The sequence below is a fragment of the Equus quagga genome, chromosome 7, assembly GCF_021613505.1.
Source record: "Equus quagga isolate Etosha38 chromosome 7, UCLA_HA_Equagga_1.0, whole genome shotgun sequence".
Lineage (NCBI taxonomy): Eukaryota > Metazoa > Chordata > Mammalia > Perissodactyla > Equidae > Equus > Equus quagga.
In genome coordinates, this window is record NC_060273.1 from 73,199,969 (window position 1) to 73,227,849 (window position 27,881).

Below are 27,881 nucleotides of genomic sequence, written 5' to 3' on the forward strand. Positions count from 1 at the left end.
AGAGCCAAATTCCATGTTAATTCTATAAGCCTTTATTCAGTGGAATTATCTACCTTACAGGTTCTTAATATCCTTGCTGAAAGAAGCCATCTCTGCTCAAAACAATTCAGAATAAAATCATCTGCTAAAGAGTGCTAATTGAATAGCATAACAATTAAGAGGATTAGTGTATAAAAATTAAAACCCTCTCCCAAGCAAAAAAGCTGAATGATGATTCATTTCATCCTCTATGTGAGTCCGTGAAGAGTATACATTTAAATATAAATCAAGAAGCAAGGGATTTGCTTTTGCCTATCCCCAGCATTTGAAAAGAAAGGATCATGTCCATAAGTCAAGTGAAAAAAATGTGGACTATGTATACAATGTGATCAAATGTATATTAATATTTTTAAAGACTGGAAAGAAACACACTCAAAGGTGTGTCATGATTAATCTTTGAATGTGCATTATGAGTTAGTTGTAAATGTGTTCCTTTTAGTATTTTTATTTTCTAAGTTCTTACAATGAGTTTTATTTTAATCTTATGAAAAAAGGGGGCAAAGTTTTTAATGCACGTGAACCCAAAATCCCCCAAATGTAAAGCCAGTGTACAAATCTAAAAACTGACAATTCTGAAAAAGCCAGTTTAGGGTTATTCAAGCATAGCTTGTCACAACCTGACCAGATCTCCACTCATCTGTTTTTCCAGATTCCAAGTCATTTAATTCTTTCTCATAATTGTATTTACTGTTCTGTTTACTTTTTCCAACCCTGATTTCTTGAAAGCCAGACCACATGAATTTGTTTCAGTTTCTCTTAGTTTTGCTGTTTAAGTTTCACTCAAAGGTTCTTCAGATTCAACATGACTTAGAAGAAAAGAGACTTCTGATGATTTTGATTTAATTACTTCAGGCAGAGAAAAAGTGTCTGATTATCTTCTATAGCTAGCTTACTTTATATTATGAAATTTAGTCTATTGATTATTACAATAAAATTCAAAGACTTATTAACTGCTTTGTGGGGGGGGTGGGATGGGAAAGAAATCAGTGAAATGCAATGAAGATTAATTATATAGCATAATGTTCTGTTAATTGAGTTTTTAAATAGTTTTTTGATTAACAAGGATATTATCTTCCCATTTGGGATGCTATTTCATATGCCAACAGCATCTCAAAATGACTCTGATGAGAAAAATTCCCATGTTCTTATGTGATTTTCTTTTTTATACTAATATTGAGGTTGAGAATTCCCCTTAAGCTAAATAGGTTAACATGCAAAAATTAATGGAAGACAATTGGAATTACTGTACAAAAGAGAAAATGAAGATAGATGATAAGATTGTGTTTAAAAGCTGCCACAAGTAATGATAAACTACTCAGAGGAAGAAAGAAAAAATCATTACTCATAGTAACAGCCACATGTTCCTCAGACTTTTTATCCACAAAGCTTCAAGAGATGGAGTCAAGAAAAATTGTGTGATAATAAAGTCAGGAATGACTCCAGGCAACCCAACCATGGGGAATTGGATTGAATTCACCATCAATTATCTTTTTTAAAAAAATTGTGCTTATCTCATTATAGTTGGGTGCAGTTTTTACATTCTGCTAAAATAGATTTCCAACTTTATGATTTTTAATGAAAAATAAAACCAACATTCAGTTGTGAATTGGGACCTTGAAATTATTTCCGGTATGAGAACACATTGCTTTACCTAGCTTCCTACTTCTGTCTTAATCCCTATGATAAGAGGGGAAGTTATACTTAATCTGTTTTTCATGCTATGAAAGCAATATGTGTTCATTATTAAAAAATTAGAAAATTCAGAAAAACAAAATGAAGATAATAAAAGTGAGAACCACTATTAGTCTTTTATAGAAAAAAACAAAGAGGCATGGATAAATCTGTTTGTTTCTTAACAAAAATGTGATATAGTCTATAAACTGTTTTACAACCAGATTTCTTATTTAATAATAATAACACTTAATGAGGAATATCTTCCTAATTGTTAAATATTCTTCTAAAATACCCTAATGTTTTCGATGACTGCATATCGTTCCCTTATATGATTCTTCTATTGTTTACTAATAAATCTCCCATTATTAGACCTTTAACTATTAACAAATTCTCACCATTATAAATTATATATTTATAGGAATAGATATTGGTATGGATAGATACGATTAAGAAAAAAGCATATTATAAGCTATGTGTAGCATATTATGTCTATTAAAAATAGTTATATAATTGTACACACAAATATAATGAAAGGCTGTACACAATTTTCATAATAGTTATCTCTGATGGGATTGAGAGAGATTTTAACTTTTTACTTTATGTTCATTTTTATTTCCTGCAATTACATGTACCAGTTGTGTAAGAAAAAGAAGGAAATAAAATGAGAAAACACAAAATCTACATATGCACTATTATTATAGGTTCATACCCCTCCCCAAAAATTGCATAGAAAAAATACAAGGATCTATGCAAAATGTTAACAATGATTGTCCCTGATTGGGGAGATTATAGGTGATTTTTATTTTTCATGTTTTATCTATGATTCTCTATTTCTCTATATAGCAATTTATCATTCATAATAAGAAAAATGTAAGAGGAGAATTGTTTTACAGATGGGATGGGATACTTTGCAAAGCCAAGCAATAGAAAATATTTGGTGTTAAAATTCACCGATTTGGGTTCCTCTAAGCCACAGTAGCTGATCTACTCTGATTTCTGTTCAGTAGCTAATCAAGTGACTGTATAAATATGGCCCATGTTTCATTTTCTCACCCAAAAAAGCAGTTCATTATGCAGCAGGATATCCAGAAAGGATAGGACCAGACAAGTGTTAGTGTATAGATAGAAAGTTCTAAATTCAACCCAGCATCTGGAAAAGGCTTCCTCGCCTTCTGTCCTAGTACAAGCCTGGGAGAGTGCACAAATCTCACACTTAGCAGTCTTGCCAGGCGTGCCAGTAGACACGACCAGCCCGAGTGATCCCCAGATATTCGGAAACAGGGACACATCTGTTAAAGTAGCCAAATTGTTGCTGGAAGCCCACTTCACAATGTGGTGCATTTCAGACCTCTGAGGACGAGGCATTTGGTGAGGAGAGATGGAGGAGTGAGCCGAGGGGGCAAAAGAGAAAGGGAGTCCTAATAAGACAGGGTAGAGGGGCAGCTTTTCTCCTGACAGACTACAGAGAGGAGAAATAGGATGTGCTGACATCATCGTGGGATGAAGCTAACGCTGTCAGAACAACATGCTATTATTGCAGAATGGTAGTCCAATTTGCTAATTCTAATAACAGCTGCCATTTGTGAGCCATTATTAGAAGCCCGACACTGGGTTAAACGTTCTACGCGTAGTGTTCATTCATCTTCATTCATCTTCATAAGAGCCCCATGAGGAAGACACTGTTTTCCCCAATTTACAAACAAAGAAACTGAGGCATAGAGAAATTAAGTCACCTTATTTGTAAGGTTAAAATATTTGAGGCATACTTATACTACAAAATGATTGATTGTTTATCTGAAATTCAGGTTCAACTGGACATTCTGTGCTGTTTTTCCTGCTAAATCTGGTGCTCTCATTTATTCGTTACTCGGTAAATACTAGTTAGGCGCCTACTGCATGGAACTCCCAGTGTTTGTCCACGTGGCCTTCAAATGACGTGAAATTTATGCACTGGAGGTGGAGTGGGGATGGGGCTGAAAGTTGTCTGGTTCCAAAGTCTACCTTGTGCAGGCACGGAGGAGGATACAAAGAAGGCAGGGGAGCCTCCACCTTCCAGAAGAGAAGTTAAAAAGAGGACAAATAATGCAGAATCTGAGAAGGAAGACCCACAAAGGCATGCGGTCCATGGACATGATCTGTTTGGCCAGAACATGTTTCCTTAAAAAATGGAGTCAAAAGCCTGCAGGTGGGGCATGGCCTCCCCAGCTCCCCAAGCCCTGAGCCCCGTTCACCCCTTCCCCGGGCCTGTTGGAGCCCTGTAGACATTGGAGTTCTCACCCTTTTTTAATGTTCTAGAGAATGACAGGTGTCAGCAAGTGGTACAAAGTGCTGGGACAGTACAAAGGCAAGAAAGGTGGTTTCCAGCCGGGGACTCCCAGGTGACTGCAAGAAGAAAGGAGCATTTTGATGAATCTCCTTACCCTTTTATTTCCCTGCATATTGCTAGCAATTTGCACTGTGTAGATGAGATTCATTCATTCATCCAGCTAGTATTCATTGAACATCTACTATGTCCCAGGCATTGTTGTAGGTGCTGGAGGTGTAGTGATGAACAAGACAGGCAGAATCCCTGCCTCCAATGATTTGACATTCTGGTGAGGGAGACATATTAAGTTGTCGGTAGTAAAAAGTACTATGAGGAGCAAAAAGGCAGGAGGAGGGCGATCGAGAATGGTGAGGACAACATTTCTATGTGTATTGGTTAGGAAAAGCCCCTCTAAGGTTGGGACATAAACAGAGAGAGCAAAGTGAAGGAACAAATCTTGTGAAAAACAGGGGCAAAGGGCTTTCCAGGCAGAAGGCACAAGTGCAAAAGCCCTGAGGCAGGAGTGGGATTACCGTGTACAAGGAACTATAAGGAACACATGTGGCAGGATCACAAGGAGTGGCAGGGAGTGGGGCAGACAGAGGAAGTAGGGGATGCAGGTCATGGTAAGGACAGTGTTTAGTGAGGTGGGACATTAAAATGGGGATAATAATATTACCTACTTCTCAGGGTTATTGCAAATATTAAATAAATTCTCCATGCAAAGTGCTAACATAGTTACATAATTAATTCCATATTTGTGGCTACTCTTATTATTCAATATTCAATAAATATTTTTCTTAAGTGAATCAAATTAATCTATAAGCTATAGATTTAACAGCACATTGTCAGCGAAGCTATTTGTCTGGGCACAATATATGTTTTTGTTTTGAAACACAAGCTCTGCCTTCAAATCACATGAGATTTATGCACTGAAGACCTCAGCCTGAGCCAACTTCTGTAGCGATTCCTTCCATCATTATCTCCACCTCTCCCTGCTTCCCCCATACCCCCTAAAAAACTCCTTTACAAGCTTTCTTTCACTGCAATTTCGATTTCCTCTGGTTGCCTTCCACAGATAAAACTGTGAAGTTGTGGAAAGTCAGCGAGCGCGATAAGAGGCCAGAAGGCTACAATCTGAAAGATGAGGAAGGCCGGCTCCGGGATCCTGCCACCATCACAACCTTGCGGGTGAGCCTGGCGGCTGCTTTGGCCACCATCTTTCAGCTCCTTGCCCACCAGGGTCAGTGGAAGGGCTTCTAAGTTTGGCCACGTGCTGGCTGCTGCTGTAGGTTGCAATGGTAATGTGCGAGTGAGAGAGATCAAGCAGAGACCCAACCTTCCTGAGTCTCTGGTGGCAAGCAAGGAGCAGGACAGGCGCTAAGCTCTGATGACTACAAATCCACCCACTTCCTTTTGTCTCCGGGTGCTTGCCCACATGGCCACTGCCATACATTACTATGTTCTTAGCCTCTGTTTGCGTTATCTAAAATATCTTGAGCATCTTCTGTACAGAAGGTACAGGGAATGGGACTACCTAGAGGGAAAGTTGGAGTCATGTGATTCAGAACACGAACTTCTGAATCTAACAGGCCTGGGTTTAAATTCTTGTACTTAGCCAGAATCTCACACAGTCACTTTTTGAACTTTAGTCATGCAAGTTATTTTTAGTTTCTCCATCTGCAAAACAATGAGCCTTATACTTCCGCCTGTGGTCTTAGGAGGATAAATGCAATGAGGATGAGAAGCCCTTGCTCTGTGGCTGGTACTCAATAAATGACCTCTACTATTAATCTGAGAATCTTCCTTCCTGCCCTCTAGAAATGCAGAGTCTGGTAAGGAAGCAGGATTTGTAGGATGAATATGCAAGTGATTCTGCCACTAAATAGAGTAATATAAATACAATGAGAATCAGAGAGTTGCAGTTTGATCAAAGGAGGGAGAAATTATATTTGGTTCTGGGAGACCAGGAAAGGTCTCATAGGGAAATGATGTTAAAAATGGATTTCTAAAAGTGGACTTTTAAGGGAAGGCTCTCTAGATATAGGTTAAAGTGGGTCAGGACTGAGTGATGAGTTTGGTTGTAGATGTGTTCAAGGTAAGTAGTGAAGCAGGCTCATGCTAGGACCAGCCCTAGCCCCAAGGGACTTTCAAAACTGTGTAAAATATGTGCTTTCAGACACCAGCTGCTCTACTGAAGACCAAATATTGAGAAGGGAGACAAAAGTACATGGGGGGAAAAGAGGTTGTCTCCCTAGGTTTAGAAGCTGCTATGGGAATTGAATGACTAGTGTGTGCCCCATTAGCTCACTTGTTTATGTGTTCATTCATTCATTCATTTATTCATTTGTTCATCTGCTTATTCAGCGGATGCTTTTTGAGCATGGACTCTTTGCTGACCACAGTCCCAGGCTGTTGCATGTTTATCTGGTACTAATGGGTACCTGGTACTAATGGGTACCTGGTCTTCTGTTGCGCTCCATCTGAGCCAACAAGCATTGGCTGCTCTGTTATCTTTCGCCGGCTGTGCCTTCAACCTGGAGAACTGCCCCACAAGTCTACCTTATCAGACTGGGTTGATGCTCCAAATGCTCAGAGGTTTTAGCGACCAGAGGAGAGAGCAGTGAGGTGTATGAACATTGAGTCAGTCTTTCCTGGCTTAGAATTCTGTCTCCATTGCTTTCTGGCTGGTGACCTTGCACATATTACTTGAACTCCCTATGCCTCCAGTGTCGCCTCTTCATAACCGGGATGATAGTCACTGCTTCCCAGGATTGTTGAGGGGATTCAGTATGATATTGTGTGAGATAAAGAGCTTAGCCTGTCGTGTCTCACTCACAGAAAGCACTCAGTAATGTTAATTCTCTGCTGTTGGTTTAGTATTCCTATCATCATCATCATCATCATCATTTTCATGGCTGTTATTACCTCCTACTGATAGTAGGACTATGTGTATGAGAAAATTCATATTTTTCTTTTCACATATTTTTTATACTGTTGTATTCATGCTACACACTATTCACTGATATCAACTAAGTGCCAAGCACTGTGTTGGTGATACAAAAAGGAATAAGAGCAATTCTGTGGGGAAAACAAGTGGATTAGATGCCACTGGGGAAGTTATAACATGACCTTCTGCCCAGATGTTACTTTGCCCTTGTTTGCTATGTGGATGGAATTTCTCAGCTGCCATGTGTAGTCCCCACTATGAATTCCTGTTGTCCATGGCATCCAGTGGGGTTCCATATTCTGTGTTTAGCCCCTTGGAGAAGGCCATCCCCATGAAGAAGAGGAGAGAAGGCCTATCTGTAAGTTTCCACTAGAGCAGAGATTGTCTCCAGGTAAGACAGTGATGTTATGAAGCGGACTCACATATCAAACATGGAAGAGGGCCCTGAGGTGTGGCTGGGAGTTAGAAAATCCCATTTCTGGTTCTTACTTTCTTATTAACCATCTGTGTGACCCTGGGCCAGTGATCACAGTTCTTCTCTTCAAGCTTGGTTTCTAAGCTGCTGAGCACAGGACTGGACACAGTCAGTGGTTCTGCACCTGTGGGTGCTAGTTACAAATGCAGATTCCCAGGCCCCAGCCCACTGATTCTCTTTAGCAAGTTTGGTGGTCTAGAGGAATCTGCATTTTTAATATGAGCTCCTGGTTGTTGAGACAAAGAGGTCTGTGGTCACTGGACTCCATCATCTCTAAGAATCCTCTGAGCTATTTTTTTTATAAGCCTCTATTACTTTTCAGTCGTTTTGATGGTTATTGTACCAACTTGGGAGACACGTTTGCTATAATACTGTAAATACTCGTATCTGATTTCACCTTGTCTACTTTCCTAGGCTTTCAAATATTGTGCATTTCAGTGTAAACATCCACACTTCAGCTTTCTTTCAATGCAAACAGTGAAAAGGCCAGCCTCCTTTCCTTTTTGATCCCTGTAGAAGAAGAAAAAACCAGGCAACCCTGAAGACTGTAGATTCAGAACAATGACTCCAAACAGAGAATGAGCCGACATGATATTAATCAGACTGTAATTTACTAACATGCTCTGCTCTTGAAATTTGCACTGCCAGCAGTTGGGGCTTTTTTTCTTCTCTGTACTATGATTACCTCTTGCTCACTTTCATAGTTTCCAGTTCTACGTGGATCTTGAGAGTGAGAACGTTTAATAATACCCGACAGCTAATTAATCCTCACTGAGTAATGAACCTGTTCTGTTTCAGTGCTGGGAGGCTCTGCTTTTCAAAGCAAGAATGTGGCTATTTTTTTTCCTTTTTTCATGGAAAATAGCCTTTCAAATCCAGTCACTTGTTACCCAGAGAGACATTGAGAAGCACTTCTATGAAACTATATCTCCTGCTCAGTATCGTAGCATTCAAAGCAATAATCATGATGATAATTTAATAATAACACCTTATAGCTATAAAATGCCATTTACATCACAAAGTGTTTTCTTATCTAATCCTTTGATTCATCTTTAGAACAGCCAATAAGGAAGGCAGGACAGGTATTTGGCAGATGTAAACGCTAGTATCTAATATTTATTGAGCATTTACTATATCCCACGCACTATGCTGCACTGTATCTGCATTAGCTACCTCATGAGATGTGGTTCCTGGTTAGAATGCTCATTGAACAGATGAGGCTCAGAGAGGTTAAGTAACATGCCCAGGATCATGCATGGCTAAGAATCAAACCTTGATCTACTTTGCTCTGCCACCCTAGACCTTAAACCTGATACAGGCTGAGAGGGAAAGTGACTTGCCCAATGTCTGTCAGCTGGTTATTTCAGAGCTGGAACTGAAAATCAAGAGCTATGACTCTTAAACTTGGACACGTACCTTTGGGCATTTGAAACGGTTTTCTTAATAATTCATGCCATTATTATTCCAGGTCAGGATATGTGTGTGTGGGTGTGTCTGTCTGTCTCTCTTCCCTCTTCCCCTCTCCCTCCCTCTGTCTCACTCACACACAGTGCGTTTCCAGATCCCTGACCTCTCAGCATCCCCTGAGGTCTCATGTAGTTCTACTTAGCAAGATTCTCTGTGCCCTTCTTTCCCAACCTCCCAATACTCGGGGGTAAGGGGCCCTCAGAGCCCTTTCTAGACAGCAGAAACTCATAGTTCAAGTAACTCCATCAGCCTGGGTGGGTGCTGAGAAATCACACTTAGCGTACTTCTCCCTGCAGGATGAGCCTGGAGTTATTATTTCCCTCATTATGGTTGGCTGCCAGTGCCCCGGGAACCTGGGCCAGGTTGAAATTTTCTTTTTAACCAGTTATAAATACAGAGCCTAGAAGTTGTGATTTGTCATAACCTCCCCCAAAATGAAAGGGATGTCATGAATTCAAACTTCCTAATGGATTTTATCCAAACATTCCCTACAGCTAATATGAATAATAGTCATAATAAAGTAATAATAATAGCTGCATGTACTGAGTGCTTACTATGTGCCAGGTGCTGGATGTTATATCCTTATATTATTAACTATAACAATCACTCTCCCAGGTGGGTTCTCTTATTCTCTCTGCATCATCCAAAGCTTTACTTCCTCAGAGAAGCCCTCCTAGGATACCCAGGAGAAAAGAGCACCCTCGCATCGTCCCATTCCCTTCGGTGTCATTACGCTGCCCCTATTTTCTTAGCCTTTACCTTTCCTGATACATCATTTGTCCATTGTCTGCCTCGCCTCCACCTCCACTGAAATGTGTGCTCCGTGAAAGCAGGAAACACGCTGTGTCCTCTCCCGTAGCTCCATGAACAACGCACGCACATGGTGGACACGCAGTAAATCTTTGGCCAACGAATGGATTTCACAGACGTGGAAACTGATTTTAGAATAGGCAAGGGAGTTGCCCAAGATCTCACGGCTAGAAAATGGCAGAGCTGGGATTCACCCCTAGTCTGTCTGACCCCAAATCGGATGCTTTCCATTAGGATTCCCTCAGCTTCTGCTTTCTAAGAAAATATCAATTTATGATCAAAGAGCAGGAGAATTTCATTATTTGTGTCTCTCAAAATTATTTGGCAAAGCTTTCTTAACATGTTAGCTGGATTTTGGGGGAGGGGAGGGCGAGGGGGGTGGGCTAGACAGGCTTTTCTGCCATAGGGTGGGCACATAATAGAGGCACTCTTTTTTAGAGAAGAGATTAAATTACATCATGTTTTTACACACCTGCCTTCTGCTAGTGACTGCTTCTGTCTTTCTCTCAACTCAGGTCACACACGTTCTTGTGACTTTCCTGGACTAACGTTTTTCTACTTAGGACGATCCTGAAATTTGCAAATCCCCTTGGTGGTAATTTAGACACCCCCCCCCCCCCCCCACCAACCTCAGTCTGAGACACCACGGCAAATCAGGAGCTTTTACCAGCTCCAAATTCTGAAGGGGACTTCTAGAGGATTATTGCCAGCAGGTCATGGAATTGGGCAGATTGACTAAACAGACTAGCTTTTTTCCCAAAAGTGAAAACAACTGTTAGTGAAACAACCAGTTTAACTACCTGATCTGTTTTCTAGAGAACTGATTGAACACACCACTGTTTAAGTTTACTAATAATAGCAACTATGTTGATTCAGCCCTTCCTAGTGACAGGCTCTGGACTGAGCAGTTTTATGTACATTTTACAATTCTCTCTTCATCACAATCCTATGACTTAGGCATCATGCCCATTTTACAGATTTGGAAACAGAGGCTCATGGAGTTAAGCACCGGCTTAAGCCCTCACAGATAATAAGTGGCAAAGCCAAGAATGGAGTCCAGGTCTATCTGATCCCAGAGCTCCTACCCTTCACCATTACGCAAGATGATTTACTGTGTGGTCCCTGATCTAGACAACAATGAGGATGATAGCATCTGACACACAGAACTTTTCAGTATGTTTTTTTTTTTTTTGAGGAAGATTAGCCCTGAGCTAACATCTGCCGCCAATCCTCCTCTTTTTGCTGAGGAAGAGTGGCTGTGAGCTAACATCTGTGTCCATCTTCCTCTAGTTTATATGTGGGACGCGTGCCACAGCCTGGCTTGATAAGCGGTGCATAAGTGCACGCCCAGGGTCCAAACTAATCAACCCCAGACCGCCAAAGAGGAGTGCACGAACTTAACTGCTATGCCACTGGGCCAGCCCCATCAACATATTTTTATCCTATTTATTGAGTGCCTCCTATGTGCCAGGCATTGTGCTAAGTACATACTACAAAGTGAGTCTTACAGAGATGAATGAAACATACTCCCTGTCTGCAAGGAGCAAGGAGGGGACAAGTTGCAAATGTCTACAACGTGAAATTAATTTAAGCAGTGGTTTTCAAACTGGCGTGACTTGTGGTCACCTGGGATGCTTTTTAGAACACAATCACTGGCCTCATCACCCAGGGATTCTGGTTTCAAAGGTCCGAGTTGTACCCAATGACATCTTTGACAAGACCCCTCCTGGAAAAGCACCAGGTGATTCTGATGCTAGTGGTCCTTGGGCCGTGCTTTGAGAAACACTGGATAGGGTAAGTGTCCTGAGAAAAACCCAGAAGACTGACATGGCAGTTCAGAGGAAGAATGGAAGGGAATAGATATAGGATCAGGAAAAGGTTTTCAAGATGCTTCTTGAAGGATAGATAGTCTTTCATGCTGGGGGTCTCATTTGATGATCCCACGGATCCTAGGAGGCAAGTAGGACATGAATTGCTATTTCCCTCTTTTTAGTGGTATGGATTTGATTATCTCCATTATAAAGGGGGGAAACTGAGGCTCTGAGAGGCAGAACTGAGAGTCAAATGCCTCCTGTCTACACACAGCCTTTATGCTTTCTTGTGCCTCTGTGGTGACCATGTGGTGATGCTCACTCCGGGAGGATGGGTAACCCCGACCCACTTTCAGGGAAAATGACTGGTGGAGTCAGGATCGGCCGTCACTGCCCCAGGTTTTAATTTTAGGTTTATGCTTTGATAACCGAGGCCTCTTAGAACACAGATACAGCCTTCCCCTACCCATTTTTAATTTTTCTAGACTTCATCTTGTGATTTATTACTGCTCTGCGGGCTTAATATACAATCCTTTTACAGTTTCCTCTTTCCTTCCTTATATTTGTTGCAAATAACAATGAATGTTTAGCTACTGCAGTGAAAAATCAATCAAGCCTGTTACATATTCACAGGCTTGCAATGGCACCCGGATGGCCCCCTGGATTAGATTAACTTTGTGAATGTGTCACTCTGGTGTGGGTAATTTCTCACCCTTCGCTCCATCCCTCCCCCCTCTGCCTCGGCGGGTGGATATTGAGATCTCGCATTGATTGACTGCACTGAAAGGGGATGCTGGCATGTGATGTGTGTAACTCAGCGGGACGCACATAGTCTGTGTTTATGAAAATAAATAATAATTTCTGTTATCGTTATTGATTGCCGTCATTATCTGATTGTATCTGTCTGTGTCATGGGGTTTCAGTTATGGGATCAGAAAGTGCTCCACGGGAAGCTCAGGCACTCCCCTCCCCGACAAGCCTCTGTGATTTGACATGCTTTGTCTTTTGGAGGTAAGACTTGGGGATGTCCCTGTCCTGTTCTTTGGCTAATGTTCGGTGAGACAGTGTTAGTTGTGTTCAATGTCAAACAAAGGAATAATTCAGTTGAAATAATAATAAGAGCAGCAAACATTTATTGAACATCTGCTGTGCTCCAGGAGCACTCTGCATACGTTGGCTGATTTTATCTTGAAGTTAAGCCTATCTTGTAGGTACTGGTGTTATCCTCATGTTAGAGATGTGGAACCCAGTGCCTGAGGTCAGCCGGCTTGTAAGTGGTAGTACTTGGATTTGAATTCATGTCTTCACGATTCCAAAATCCATACTTCTATCCTGCCTCTTGTATTAAAATAGAATGCCTGACATATTCATCTGAATATTCAGTGTAAACCAAAATATGAGTAAGCAGGGACTAGAGAACAACCTGTAGAAGCTGCTTGGGATAAATGGGTTTTCCATTTCATTTTCGGGGAAGGTGGGGCAGGAAAAATGCATGAAAGTAGGTCGTGGAGATCATCAGTCTCCAGGAACGTCTTAAATCATCCCCAGCTGACTGACTCAATCTCCAGGAGCTAGGCCAAGGCATCTGCCCATACTTCTCAGCGATATTCCAGACAGTCGTGAAGATCAGCTGGGTTTGAGGGCATTGGCATAATAACCTTTAAGATCCACTGCGAATTGGGGGTTCTCTGACTTGATTTTTTAAGTTCTTCCTTTGTTCTCTTTCCTCCTCTTAACTCAAGGTTCTAGATAGAATAATCTGAGGGCAACATTATTATCATATCCTATTATCATGTTATTATAACATGGTTGCCTTTACACTAAACAAGTGATTTGATTTCAAGTGAGCTTCTGCAAGCCAGTCAGGTTTAGGTTGCCTGTGAGCTGTTCTGCCCAGTATAACTCAAGTTCTTTTCTTCTCCAACTCCTGGTCAAATCAGGGGTCAGCCCACCTAGTGGCCAGTGTGCTGTAACAGTAACAAGATTGCAGACTTTAATTAAATGCTTACTGTGCACCAGGCCTTCTGCTAGGCACACTGCAAGCACCATCTCATTGCACCTGGCAGCAGCGCTATGGGATGGGTACTGTTGTTCGCCCCATTGTACAGATGAGGGCATTTGATTCAGAAAGCTGAAGCAACTTGCCCCAGGGCTACAGCTACTAAGGGGCAGAGTCACATTTTTAACCAGGTTTGGTCTGACTGCAGAGTCTGTGATCTTCACACCATGCTACAGAGTCTCCACGAAAGAGCTAGGGCTCAAGCCACATGTCAACCATCATCTGTAAAACGGAAATCATCATACATCCTTTCTGCAGAGGTCACGCTAATAAAATAGAGTAACATGTTGGCAGTATCATCAATACATGCTCAGTATATGTTATTATCTTTCTCCTTTCCCTTCCCATCTTGTCTTTCACCTGGACACTAGGAGTTTCAGGAAAGCCTGATGAATACATTGCAAAGGTTCAAAGCATTATTACATTTGGGGGCCGGTAATCCGTTATGCTTTATTTTGAATGTGTTTGTAATGCTCTCCTAAGCTGCCTTAGATTCAGAGTGTATATTCACTGACAATAAAATATTTTCTTTCATCCCAAAGCTACCTTTATTATGCTGCATTTACCATGTAGTAATTAGATCCAACATAAATGTAAATATAAGCAGAATCCTATACCTGGTTTAAGATCGAGTTGTCTTTGTCTCTCGCTTCCAACCCTTTGGAAAGCATCCATGGCTTCTCGAATGTGATGGGACACTCCCCATATGTACACTCAGTGACTGGGGAAGCTGAGAAGTCCACCAGCATCAGAAAAAGAAAAGAATCCTGTTTGAGAAGAAAATCCAGATGTTTCCATGGCCTCTGGTGCAGTTTCTCTTGAAATTCCCTGGCTATGAGGCAGGACAGTATTCCAGGCTGTGATCTGTTCGCTCTTCCTAACTGTGGTCATTAAATGGTCTGAATTTCAGAGATGTGGGAAAGTTGACCAGGCCAGGGCAGGCTGCTAGCCTTTTTCAGGCTTTACAAGGAAGGATCTTGTCACTGTGTCAAACCTAATTCACACTGACCCAGATGGATTTTTCTCAAGAGGGAAGTTATTAGTATGACTCCCCCTGTCTTTTTCTTTAAAGGGCTCTCTGTATACTTTTAAAGTAAGTGGAAAATCCAGGCATAATTGGATGATTCAAGGAGAAAAGTACCTCCATTTTCTGAATCTTTCAGATGGAACTATCTGAATTATGAGTGAAAGTGGAAAGACGTTATCCGCAGACCAGGTCCCGGCTCTGAAATGTGAGCTCACTGTTGCTGGCGTGAGAGGTGTGAGTTCCAGCCCATGAAACGACATGGGCCTGTATATCTGTGTGCAGGCGTGCACATGCTACTCAAGCAGTGCATTGCTCAGGAAACCTGAGAATGTTCACAATGCCTAGAACTGATTTGTATTTGTTTTTCAATTAGACTTACTTATCCAGAGATCAAAAATGTGTGCCCAGATCCCTTCCACTACCAGGTTACGCAAAGAACTAATTTGAAATCACAAGAGGACTTCTAGGGCCTCTGCTCATTATACGTAAGATTTTTGTAGAAAATAATTAACACAGATGGATTGGGAATCAAGTTCAGGAAAGGACACGATCACTTTGATCCTAGTACGCTGCAAACCAGGCATCATTGGAGGCACTGAGGTGAGCATTTTAAATACCCATCCTTACCAGAAAAAAAGATTTTAAATATTGCCCTAGAGCTTAGTGTATAGGAGGATACTTTCTTTTATTTGGTGCATAAAAATAAGAAACTGGTTGGAGGAAAACATATTATAAGGGTAGTTTTATCTTAAAGAAGATTGTTATCAACAGGGAAAGTATTTAATTCTCTGGTTTCCTTAGAATGATTGAGCCAGAAGGAAAGGAATTTTCTACCTGAAAGGCGTTAGGTTTGTGTTTATTCGAGTGGAGGACGGTGGGTCACACTCCTGTAATTTGTTGTTGTGATCAGATGATCAGTGGGCTGGTGGTCTTTACCAGAAGAAGGTTCAAAGCAGTGGTAAAAACGAACACATACGCATACACACCCACAAATGTTTCTTGCTCAAGAAGGATGGGAAACCCTAGCTTAAAAACTTTTAGACAAACTTATTTACTTCAGGGTTTCTTAGGACCTCTAATAAACTAAAATACAATGTTAAACTCCAAGAAAGATATCCAGCATGCAGTATTTTCCTAGCTTATTTGACCATGAAAAACCCTTTCTCAATTTATGCGATTACTGTTCTTTATAACATTTTACTCAAAATGTGGTCCTTGGCCTAGTGCTTGTTCACAACGAGATAAAGAGCTTGTACCAGAATATGAATCGTTCACATCACTAATCCACTGTATAGTTCAGCTGACACTTTTATTTTTCATAGCAAGACTTTCTCAATGGATGAAGCAATGCACTGATTCTGGCTTGAGCTCCTTATCTTGTCATGGACCATTAACAAACAGTTCATGGATCTATTATTTTGAGTAGAACACTATAAACCTCGTTTTGGGAAATGTTGGTTAAAAGAATTGGGTCAGGGAAGAGGGCTTAACCTGGCAGCATTTTTACTCTGCTCTTGCTGCCTTTCAGTCACAGAATCACATGATGATGAAAGATCCTTAATACTGACACTCAAGTTCCTTAACATTAACTGAGAACCCACTAGTTCCTGACACTCTTGCAGGCTCTTTGCATACTTCCTCGTTTAATCTTCACTGTAACCCCATTTCCCAGATGAGGAAACTGTGCTCCGCTTGGAGGAAGCAATTTGTGTAAGGTCACTCGCTAGCAAGTGGCAGAACCGGAGTTCACCCCTGGCTATCTGACTGCAGATCCCCCCCTTCTTAACCACCCATGCTATCTGGCCTCCCATTAGCAATGCTTTTCACCATCTGAGCCAATGGAGGCTTTATCCTACTGTCAGAGACTTCTTAAAGCACGAATACCCCATTAGCCAATCTGAAAACTATCGCTGTTCTCAAATGCTTCCTTCTGTGTAACTTAACATCTACTAATCTGCATTTATAAAAAGAAGGTTCCATGTATATAGTCCAGGTTCCACATATGTAGTCCACACATATAGACCACATGTGTGGTCCCTGCCCTCATGAGGCTTACAATCCGGTGAGGAACTACCTGGCTATGAGCTTTTATTTGAAAATCCTAACAGCACCAACTTCGTGTTCCCATGCCTGACATTACAGCCAAGCTTGTTGTGTAACATTTCTTCTCTGCTCAACATTTTCTTCTCTGCTCTGTAATCTCACTTCCTCTAATTATTTTTAGGGCTTGAGAGTTCTGCAACTTTGAATTAAATAAAGACATTGTCTGTTTAATGCCAAAACATTCAGACACAAGGGTGAAAACTTCATCCAATTATCCTGCTCTTTCAATACCAAACATGCAGATGTTTAGAAACTTCTGAAAGCCAGATTTTTTAAAAAATCATTTGCTTTCCAAATTTGAAGAGCATCTGAGAAAAGCATCCTGTGGTGGAAACATAAGATTATCAATGCTGACAAGAGAGCAGGAGTTCAGGAGTTGTAAGGTTAGATATTGAGATAAAAGTGACAAAATAAAGCCACATTTGGTTACCGTTATTCCTTCCCATAGTAAAGTCATCTCTGTAGATGCACTCACAGATGACTATCACACCAGTTCTGATTACAAGTGCCTTTGCCGTACTTGATGGTCAAATCAGTTAAGAACATAGGCATCACCAAGGTCTCTTGCTTATTCATTTTTTCACTAATTCCACAAGGATTTATTGAGTACCTACTGGAAGCCAGGCACTCTGATGGGCCCTGGAGTTATAGCAGTGAACATGAATGGCACAGTCCCTGCCCTCATGGAGCTTACAGTCTCTTTTGGTTGGAAAGGGTGTGCATCAAAAGCCCCTAATGTAAAACGGACACTGGGATGGGGGCTGCAGAGAAGTGTTTGGTGTATTGGAGAGCAGATGATGGGGGAATTCCATCCATTCAGGGAAAGCAGACAATAATTTCCTGAGCAATTAACAACTGAGCTGAAGCAGGAGGTAGGTGAGGGGAGGAGCAGGAGGCGCATTCAAGGCAGAGGAATTGCCACGGACAAAGGCTATAAGGTGGGAGGTCGCATAGAACAGGATGGAACGAAGGCCGGAGTGGCTGGAATGCTGAGCACAGGGAAATGTGTGGCACCGGCAAGAGGCAGGTGACAAGACAGGCAGGTTATGGCCATCATGGCCATGTTGGGTGTCATAGAACTTGCTGAGAAATTTGCTCTTTCTCCCAAGAGTGATGCAAGCTGTTTTTTCTCTGCACTGGTCATATGTGCAGATAGTTAAATGTTCTGCACCCAGGACAGGATATATAGCAAGGTAGAAAAGCTGCAGGCCCAACCTAGGAAGTTCCTGGCGGATGTGAGTAGTTTAAAGGTAGGACGCAAATGGCATTTTGTCAGTGTGGTCATGTTGCCCTCCAGCCTCTTAACTGCCACTGTTTTGATACATGTCAGGGCACGGCCTCCACAGAGCTTCTCCAATATCAAGGCGTCCTCCCTCCAAGGTGAATCCTCCCATGAGTGATTGAATTGTTTAGAGGGTCATAGAACCTGACAGCTCCCTATTACACAAAGGAAAAGATAAGCTTCCGATTAGTCCTGGGGCTGGAGGAAGCCAAGATAGAGTGCACCTGTCAGAACTGCTTATGACATATAAATCATTACCTCAATTTTCCATGCAAGAATTGGGCCAGAGAGAGAGAAAGGAGGGACTGAGGTTGGGTAGCAGTGCAGAAACGTATTAAAGAACTCTCACTTGGCTCCAAAGCAGGCTTTGCTCTGCTATCCATGCAGGGAGAACAGAGCCCCACGCCCAGAGGAACGACAGAGACAAATGCCCACTGGCTCCAGGAAGGGCAATTTGTTTCTCTGGCATTTACTGACAGCTTTTATCACTAATCTAACAATAGCAGGCACCAAAGCTTTCCCGGACTCCAAAGCGGGGTGCATTTGGTTTTGCGCTGCCCTATGTGTGGTCCCAGATTTCTCTCTTGTGTAATCGCCAGAGTAATCATTGTTATTGTTGCCATTTTCCTTTCGCTCGTTCACTGGGCAAATGTCTCTGAGATAGCTAGGGGCCATCTGTGGCTGACCTGCTATCCCACTGTCTAGGATATGAGGGTATTTCTAGGGGCATAAAACTGAAGAAAGATTGAAGGAAGGACAGCAAGTCAGAAGAGGTTATTTAAAAGCTTAAATTGATTGGGCAATACCCAGATTTTCATTGCATTTTATATTCTATAAAATAAGTAGCTAGCAGAATGTGAGAACCTGGAAGACTCCAGTTGGAGAAGCCCCAGCACTGAGTAAGCCCAAACTACTAACTTGTGCAGCAAACCTCAAGAAATATTGTCTTGTATTTCTTCTGGGCTGCTCTAGACAGAGTGAACAAAATGGTGGGGGAACTGGTTCATTCTCCAGCATTGACAGAGTTAAGCCCAGTTCCTAGAACTGTGAAAGGGACTTTGGTCAGTGTCGTCTGCGTTAAAAGGGAACCATGTATCTGTAGAGCCCAGATATTCCTGCTGCCAATGATGGAGGAGCCTTTCTTCTTTTCCACATTCATGTGTTTTAAAGAGAGGCATATCTTCAGAATTATGGGACAGCCGAAAATGTGTTGGCTGCCAGTTAAAATTCCATAGGACCTGGAAGAGACATGCAGTATATTTTATGTGAAGCAACCCAAAACATGAGTCAAGACAGAATACAGGGAGATGTGGGAACTGAAGGAGTGGGTCACGTGGATACTTTAAAACGAAACAGAATAATTGCCCATTTGTTCAGAATGCGTGAGCAAGATGTTCATATTGTCTGGAGAGATATGAGACTGACTTATCTCCACTTATCCTCCAGTAGGGGAGGAAAGCCCACCGTCAGAACCGTTCTGGGAGACAGTAGTGTGGCAGCCAAAAGGCTTTAGAGTAACAGCTCTGGATTCAAATCTCAGCTCTGTCTTTGTTTGGCTTTGGGCCTTTTATTTAAGCTCTCAAAGGATTGGTTTTATCATTGGTAGAGTACCTACTTCATAGGACTTGTTATCAGAAAAAAATACTAGCACAGTATCTGTCTTTAGTACTAACCATTCGATAACAGGGAGCTAGCTCCAGGTTGGGAATCAGGAATGCTCAGAACACAGAGAGAACTGGTAGACGCCAGTTGCTGCTTTGGATGGAAGCATGAAGTTCTGTGAGGACAGGCGAGAGACAAGGGGCTTCTAACATGATCATATGGTCAGAGTTTATTTGCCTGAAACACATCAACCCTAAGATTTAAGACTCTTTAGTGAATGTTCACATCTCTTGCCTCAAGGAAATTCCCATTAAAGATTCCTAATAAAACTCTGTAAATGAACATAAGGAGAGAAGGGAAAACAAATCATCAGTTTGAGACTCTATGGATAAATTGGGGTAAGTGTGTTCCCACCCTGCAAGGCCTGTTTTTGACAGACTAGCGAACTTTCCAGTTCTCACTGAGCTAAGAAAAATCATGTGCTTGTTAGTAACTCCTACATAGGGAAGAAGCTGCAGCCAGGTCTCAGGTGACGGTGGCACTCTCTGGGAGGACGGCACTAACAGTTGCCTGAAGAGTTGACTCAGGACTCTGGTTGCGAATCTTCCTTTAGATTTTCTGCTTCAGTCTCCAACCATCAGTCATCAAAAATGCAGAATTCTCTGGGCCGGCCCGATGGCGCAGTGGTTAAGTTCACACGTTTTGCTTTGGCAGCTTGGGGTTCACCAGTTCAGATCCCAGGTGTGGACCTACACACTGCTTGGCAAGCCATGCTATGGTAGGCGTCCCACATAAAATAGAGGAAGATGGGCACCCCACATAAAATAGAGGAAGATGGGCACGGATGTTAGCTCAGGGCCAGTCTTCCTCAGCAAAAAGAGGAGGATTGGCAGCAGCAGTTAGCTCAGGGCTAACCTTCCAAAAAAAGAAAAAATGCAGAATTCTCTGCCTAGGTCAAAGGATCCACTGTCAGATGTTAGACTTTCTGTCTTTATTTTCTATTAGCAATGAAGAAAAATCCTCCAAGTACGTCACTTTTCCTTAAATAAAAAGAACAAAAGAAGTTATCTTGATGTTTTCTCCTTTGTCTTGACCACTAAGAAAAAAATTGTATTTTTTTCTTCCAGCACAAACTCCTTATTAACCTGTTTAACATTCACAAATTCAAATAGAACATTGGACACTAAAGTTGACTTTCCAGAAATGTTTCCCTTAATTAGATTGCTTTTCTGTAGAAATCATCCTGCCAGCATCTGTGGTGAGATAGATTCTGGAAAAACACTGTGCCAGGCCGAATGATCAGGTAGAATTAGATTGCTCTCTATTTCTGTTTGATAACAACTCTGTGCCTTTGCATAATTCTTACTGATTATCAGAAGGGAAAAAACCGTAACTCAGGCAGCTGAGCTTTATTGGCATTGGTCCCTTCTAGGGAAGGAAAAAAAATGTATGAGCAGAAGCATTTGCAAGTACCGTATATGTTGAGAGATTGAAATTCCAAACAGTCTGTAAACTTAGCTTGTCTAAATCTGCAACCTTCAAAGATGAAAATGCCTCCCTATATTTGGTTTCATAACTCATGAGCTGGGTTTATCTCATTTTCTATAATCCAAGACAAAAAAAATGTACATATCAATAAATATATCTAGAATAGAATGTCATTTTAAATCAAAGAGTTTGTGTGGAGGAAAAATAAGTAGTTGGGGAGAGTCTTCAGACAGACTCCTTCAAAGACTCAGAAATTAAGAGGAAAATGTGAAATGAGCACTCCAAACTGAGCAGGTGCCTATGCTGCTTATACGGGAAAGGAGGTTGTCTGCCACCTTTATTTGTTTCCATGCTGAACCAGAGTATGGTTTCCATTTTCCCTAGCTGTCCTTGTTCGTCTCAGTTCCTGCTAGTGGTCTCCTCTGTTGAGATAAGGGACCTTTCATCTGTAACATTTGGACAAACCGCTTACCCTTTCTGTGTGTTTCAAGGCATCCCCCAACTCCAGCAGTATCTTTGTTGAGAAGCTATTCCTTTGCTTCCAACTCTAGACTCTCCTCCTTCCTCTGGGAGAGTCCCAGAGACCCAGGGAGCCCATTCCCTGAGCAAATCTGTCTTCTCTGACTATTATTGTGAGACACAGGAATATTTAGTCCCCGTTTCCTGCACCCTAAACAGCTTCGGATATCTGTCAGCATATCTGTCAGGGCCGACTGTATGGTTTGATCCTTGTTCAGCATCAAAACTGATGCTTTAAGAAAAAAAACACAAGAAAAACAGTGCCTTCCCTTTTGAGGACTTGAAGACAAGACTCTTACTTCATAATCTGCTTCCCCTGGGAAATTTACATCTCTTGCCTCCTTGGACGTCTCCCATTGTGAAAACTGCAACAAATAATTTTCCTCCTCTATGTCTTTCTTTTTGGCACATTCTTACTTGTCGATCAATAAATTACCCCCTGCCAAGCTCCAGCAGCCTGGCTTCCTGGTTCACCACTTACATTCTCCTTTTGTGTTTAAAAAAAAGGGCTCATTATTTTTCTCTTAACCTCCAGTGAAATCTTCTCTTTATTCTCTCCCTTTGTTTTGCGTATCGTTTAACTTAATTCTTAATCAACAGGCCCCATCCACACCTGCCTCCATTCTCTGCATTTTCTCCTTCAGAAATTAATGAGACTACCATTAGAATCACATGCTCCATTTCTGATTCACCCCCCCCCCCAACCTCGCCCCACCCCAGGATAAGGAAATAGGATTTAAATGGCAGTAGCAGGTGATACAATAGAAGAAAAGCCATAGTAGGAATCTCAGCTAGTCAGGTAGGTAGTTTTGTGCTCACTGGGAGGGGTAAGGCGTCCTGTCAGAGCCGAGCCTCGATGTTCTCATCTGAGAAATGAGGTTAACCATCACTTATGGTCCCTGCTTCACACGGTGGTTGTGAGGATTAGATGAGATCAGTCATCTCATGAGCTTGATGGAGTGGCGTATAGCAAGCCTTCCAGAAGCAATAGGTACTATTATGACTGTAGGAAGTAAGTGTGAAAGACACAATCCCATACTTTTCTGGGTTTGGAAGATGAGAGGAGAGAGAGAGAGATGCAGTCAGTGGCCAGCCAAAGGTCCCAGCTCTCTATTTATTTATGTAGATAACTCATCAAAGGAACCATTTAGCAATCCCCAGCTATGAAAAGACTCATGGAATAGCATTGACTAACGTAAGGACAGAAGCTATCTTACAAGCTGTCCTATTCCCAAAACCCAGTATTGTGCCTAACACAAAGTAGATTACCTTAATATATTTGAAATCAACAAATATTAATCACCTAACATGTCCCAGGTGCCGTGCTGGTCACCTTCAAATATCACTACATTCCCCAAAGTCTGGGCCGTATGTTTCTGTTAGTATAAGCACAGCTTTAAGTCCTATTGAATCACAACTGAAGAAGTCTTTCCCTTCTCATTTCTTTTAAAGTCATTCTGATTACATCAAGCTCAAAGTCTTACTTTGATGTTAATTTTTTTTTCAGCCCTCTAACAACCCTTGTAAATCCTGAATTTTTTTAAAACTGAGAGTTGACCTTAAGCTCTAACTCTTTCCGAGTGACCATATCTGTCTAGAATTTAAGAACAACTTTTTCATTGAATTTATTTTTGTAACATTCTTCTGTTCTTTTGGCAATTTGTGGAAGACTGGTTTTTCACGTATTACAGTGATATAAAATTCCTTATCAAAATTAATTAACTAAAAAGCCGATCTGTTTAAAGAAATTATTAAGTAAATAAGAGTCCAGGTAAAACAGATAAGGTGAAATAAATTGAAGGGAGTACTAAAAGAACTGAGGTTTGGCAATCACTAATCTATACTCCCCTTGATTATTTGGGGAGCTTTTTAAAAAGCAAGATACCTAAGCCTCACCCCAGAACAATTGAGTTTGAATCTCAAAGTGTGGATCTGGGCAGTCAGTATTTTCTATTTCTCTTTAAGAGCTCTCAGGTGGTTCTGATGAAAAGCCAATTTAGAAATAAAAAATAGTTATAAATCTCTGAATGAGAAAATCTCCAGTTTTCTTTATATAAAAAAGGGTTTTTTTAATTCAATCAACAAATATTTGTTGAGTATCTACTATATGTAATACTTTATTTCCTGGGTGCTGGGGATAAAATGGAAAACAATATAGAAGCAGACCCTGCCACCAGGGAGCTTACATTCTAGTTGAAGCTCATAAATACTGTGTTACCTGATTTTTCGCCTGCTTAAGAGTGTTATTTCTATGCTAAATCACAGCCTGAAAGAATATAAAATTGTCACACTTTGTGGCCACTGGTTATCCTTCTGACACTGAGTTCACTGTAGAGAGAAGTCTAAAGCCAGCCTCCTTTGTACCTCTTCTATTTGACTCATTTTTAAAGATCTGCATAACCCATAAATCTTCTTTATACTTGAAGTAAAATAACTTCACCAGGGTGCGCCTTGGTATTAACCATTCTCTCTCAGTTTTTCTTGGAATACTGTCCCCTTTCAATCTTTTCAATCTTGCATTTAAGTCTTTGTTTCAGGCAATTTTTTAAAACATATTTAAAATTTTTTTCCTGTTCATGTCTTTTGGTCTCCTCATGACCAACAATTGTATGTACATGCTCAACATGTTGAGCGTCTAATATTTCCAACAAATATTGCTTGGAAATAATTATATTAACTCTTCTAAGCGTTAGAATATCATACTGTAAGTAGACCTTGACAAAGGAAGATAGAAGACCCCCAGTATAAGCCAATGAAGAGTTGGAAAGGTATCAAGATTTCAGGTTCCCTGACATAGAAAAAGCATGGTCCATGAATTCAGATGGTGTTTGAATCCTAGCTCTGCTGATACTAGCTAAATGACCTCATGACTTATGTCATTTAACCTCACTGAGCCTCAGTTCTTTTATATGTAAAATATTGATTAAACAATATCAACTGTGGGATTTTTGTGAAGTTTAAAGGAGGTAATAGCTTATGGGAACTAATCAGTATTTGCAAAGGGGTCAGTAACATGACAGTTGTGCAGAGGCTAGGTTCCAAAGTCATCCTATAGAACAAGAGTCACTTTCATTCAAAAATATCCTTGAAAAATCCCTTGTCACCCATAAGAGAGAAAGTTCATAGTTTTTATAAACTGTGTACAAAATAATATGTATGTAGAAATATGGACAATATAAAGAATAATGTACAATATAAAGAATAATGTACAATATAAAGCTATGCAAAAAATGTGAAAGGCCATTTATGAAAAGTAGACTTCTTTAAACCTTAGTAGCTCGTTCAACATATCAAAATGCTTGGAGATGCGATCCACACAGTCTGTCTGAGGAAAGAGCAGATTCACTCCCTCCATCTTATACTTACTTGGGTGGAACCACTGAGTGGAATGCAAGTTGCAATAGTCAACATTATTTAAATTGTTTCCTTCTTTCTTTTTTCTGTTTTATGCTAAGCATGTATAGTTGACTCCACATATTAATGCATATGCAATACAATTCAGTGTATAATTATTATTCCTAGATTAGAGGCAAAATAAATTCTCAATAGAATGTGAAATAGGTGGAAGTCAGGTAGAATAATTTGATTTTCAACTACAGTGATTTTAAATGAACTGCATGTTTGTCCTCTTTTCCCTCTGTATGATTAATTTTCCATTCCTTTTAACTGTTAGCCTCTGAGCTTTATGGTCCTTGCTTTGGCTATTTGAGAAAATATTCATATTCCTCCCTTTAGGAAGAAAGAAAAATTAATGGAGTTTATAGTCCTATGAGTCAGCCTCAAACGCTATCAGCTCCATCCTGCCACCCTGCCTCCTGCTCCCCACCATTGTTTAGGCTCACATTTCACAAAACTAGGGAGCAAAGAAGAGGTCAAGAATGAGTAAGGAGGGGCTGGCCCCGTGGCCGAGTGGTTAAGTTCGCGCGCTCCGCTGCAGGCGGCCCAGTGTTTCGACGGTTCGAATCCTGGGCGCGGACATGGCACTGCTCGTCAGACCACGCTGAGGCAGCGTCCCACATGCCACAACTAGAGGAACCCACAACGAAGAATACACAACTATGTACTGGGGGGCTTTGGGGAGAAAAAGGAAAAAATAAAAATCTTTAAAAAAAAAAAAAAAAAAAAAGAATGAGTAAGGAAATGGATGGCAACCTTGAAAACCTGAAGGGAACACATAGGATACAGAGTTCTAAAAGGACAAAGCATAGTGCTAGTGCATGTGCAGAGAAAATTCAGCCATTCATATGTAGAATGTGGAAAGACAAAGTGAATGTGCAGAAAAAGATCCCAGGGTCTTAGTGAATAACAATGTAAAAATGTTAATTAAAACTAGACCAGGCATAAATCATTCAAAATAGTATGTTGCTCCAGAAACAACTACCAAATTGTCTTCAGTTCAGGATAAACTTTTATTGTAACACAGTTTAACGATCTAGTCTAAAAAAGTATATGGTTGCCATGGAAAGATCTCATAGAACTTGTAAGGTTGACAGGGAAGTGGGGGAAAATTATAAGAGAGAGTTAAAGAAGTGGGTTCATTGCCTGCAGAAGATTGAAAGGCAATTATAACAGTATTACAAACAAAAGAAAATCTCTATCCAGGGAATAGTAACTAATTGTGCTTTACTCTGCTTGAACAAGAGACTGCTAGAAGTCTAAATTAGAACACCAGGAACTCAAGTGAGGAAATGATTCCAAGAAGACTGTCAAAGTAGTGCCAGGTTCAAGACAGAAGCTACAGAGTTAATCTTTTTCTTTAGGTCTCTTAAAAATATCAGATTATTCTCCACTGGATTGGGTGGATACCTAGTAGGAGGAATGAGAGTTCCGTTAACTGGAGCAGTCAGGATCAGGGAAGACATAGAGAAAGAGGTGATAGAAGCAGGATGACCAAGGGGAGCCTGTAGGAGGAGGTGTGGAGGTGATTATGAATGTGACAGGTTCGAGGGCAGGGATGGGACTGCACTGGAAGGTCTGCCTCCTGCACCCTTCTTACTTTCTTTCCCTCCCTGCTTCTTCCCGTCTCTCCTTCCTACGTGCTGACTGCTTGGTTACAGTGTTACGGAGTCAGCATTGGAGTGAATCATTGGCGGCTGTGTTCACGCTGGCAAACAGATAAAGTTGACTTTTGTTGGTGAAGAAAGGAAAAAGGGCCTAACATCCAGAGAGAACAACTTAAGAGACCAGTCAGCTCCTGAGAGAGACAGTCAGAGAGACAGACCAAGGGTAGCTCCCCAGGTCCTTAACAGCATGCCAAGTCCCTGTTCCATCTCACGTGCACCATTTCCAGTCCTGATGACCTGCAAGATTTTTCTATCCTACAATAATCCTTTCGGTTTTTGTTATTTTGGGGTTTTTTTGAGGTTTCTCTATTACGTCTGAGAAGTTGAAGGTAGAATATCACCTCCTCCCCTACCCCTCACTTTCCTCTCTCTTTCCGCATTCCTATTTCTGGAGGCTGGCCATCCTTTTTCTCCTTATAGTCCTGTGTGCTGCTGCTGTTCCCAGATACCTTCTTCCCTCTCTCGTCCCATTCCTTCACCTCTATTCTTTGCCTATTTCTGCTCTCTCTCCTTGGAATTAGCAAACCTTTTCCTCCAGAGCTCTCTCTTCCCCCATCTACTTCACGTAACAATTTTATTTGCCAGCATCAGTACATTTCAAATTCAGCCCTGCCATTGGGGAACAGAAGAGCTAAGGCACCTCCCACCCTCCTGCCGGACTTCAGAACACTATCATTGTCACTCTCCATATTCCTAACTGATTCACCCGTCTTCTGACCCATCTTCTTCATTATGTAGAAAAAAGCCAATTATCCAGAATCCGTAATTCATTAGATTCCTACCACCATCTCCCATATTCAAACATACTACTTCCCACCCCTGTATTTCACTTTTAAGAGAAAGGGAGAGATCCCAGGGAAGAGAATTTAGGAAATCATGTTCAAGTTCAAAACAGTCAGTAGTATAGAAGAGATTTGACTTGACATTAGTTTATTTGAAAAAAGACCTGGGAATTTTAGTTGACAATGCAAGATTGACTATTACATAGGCAAATCAGTTTTAAGCTACATAAGTAGAAGGCACATGTATTGTATAGAATACGGGTCCCTCTGTGTTCTGAACTGGTAGATTGTCAGTAAAGTAAAGCATCAGTAGAGGTAAGTGGCCCTGACCAATGAGGTTGAAGATTGGAGACCAAGTCTTGGTATAATTTATTGAATGGGGAGTGGGATGGGTTGAGAGCTGTCCTCAAATATCTGAAGGGCTT

General features: G+C 41.2%; 1 protein-coding gene across 1 annotated transcript in view; it reads left to right on the forward strand.

Moving 5' to 3' along the window:
• Positions 1-27,881, forward strand: part of PPP2R2B (protein phosphatase 2 regulatory subunit Bbeta) — a 267,911-nt gene that overhangs the window by 169,628 nt on the left and 70,402 nt on the right. The window contains exon 4 of the mRNA XM_046667311.1: positions 5,097-5,209. Coding sequence (XP_046523267.1) covers positions 5,097-5,209 — 113 coding nt within the window. The remainder of the gene's footprint in view (positions 1-5,096; positions 5,210-27,881) is intronic.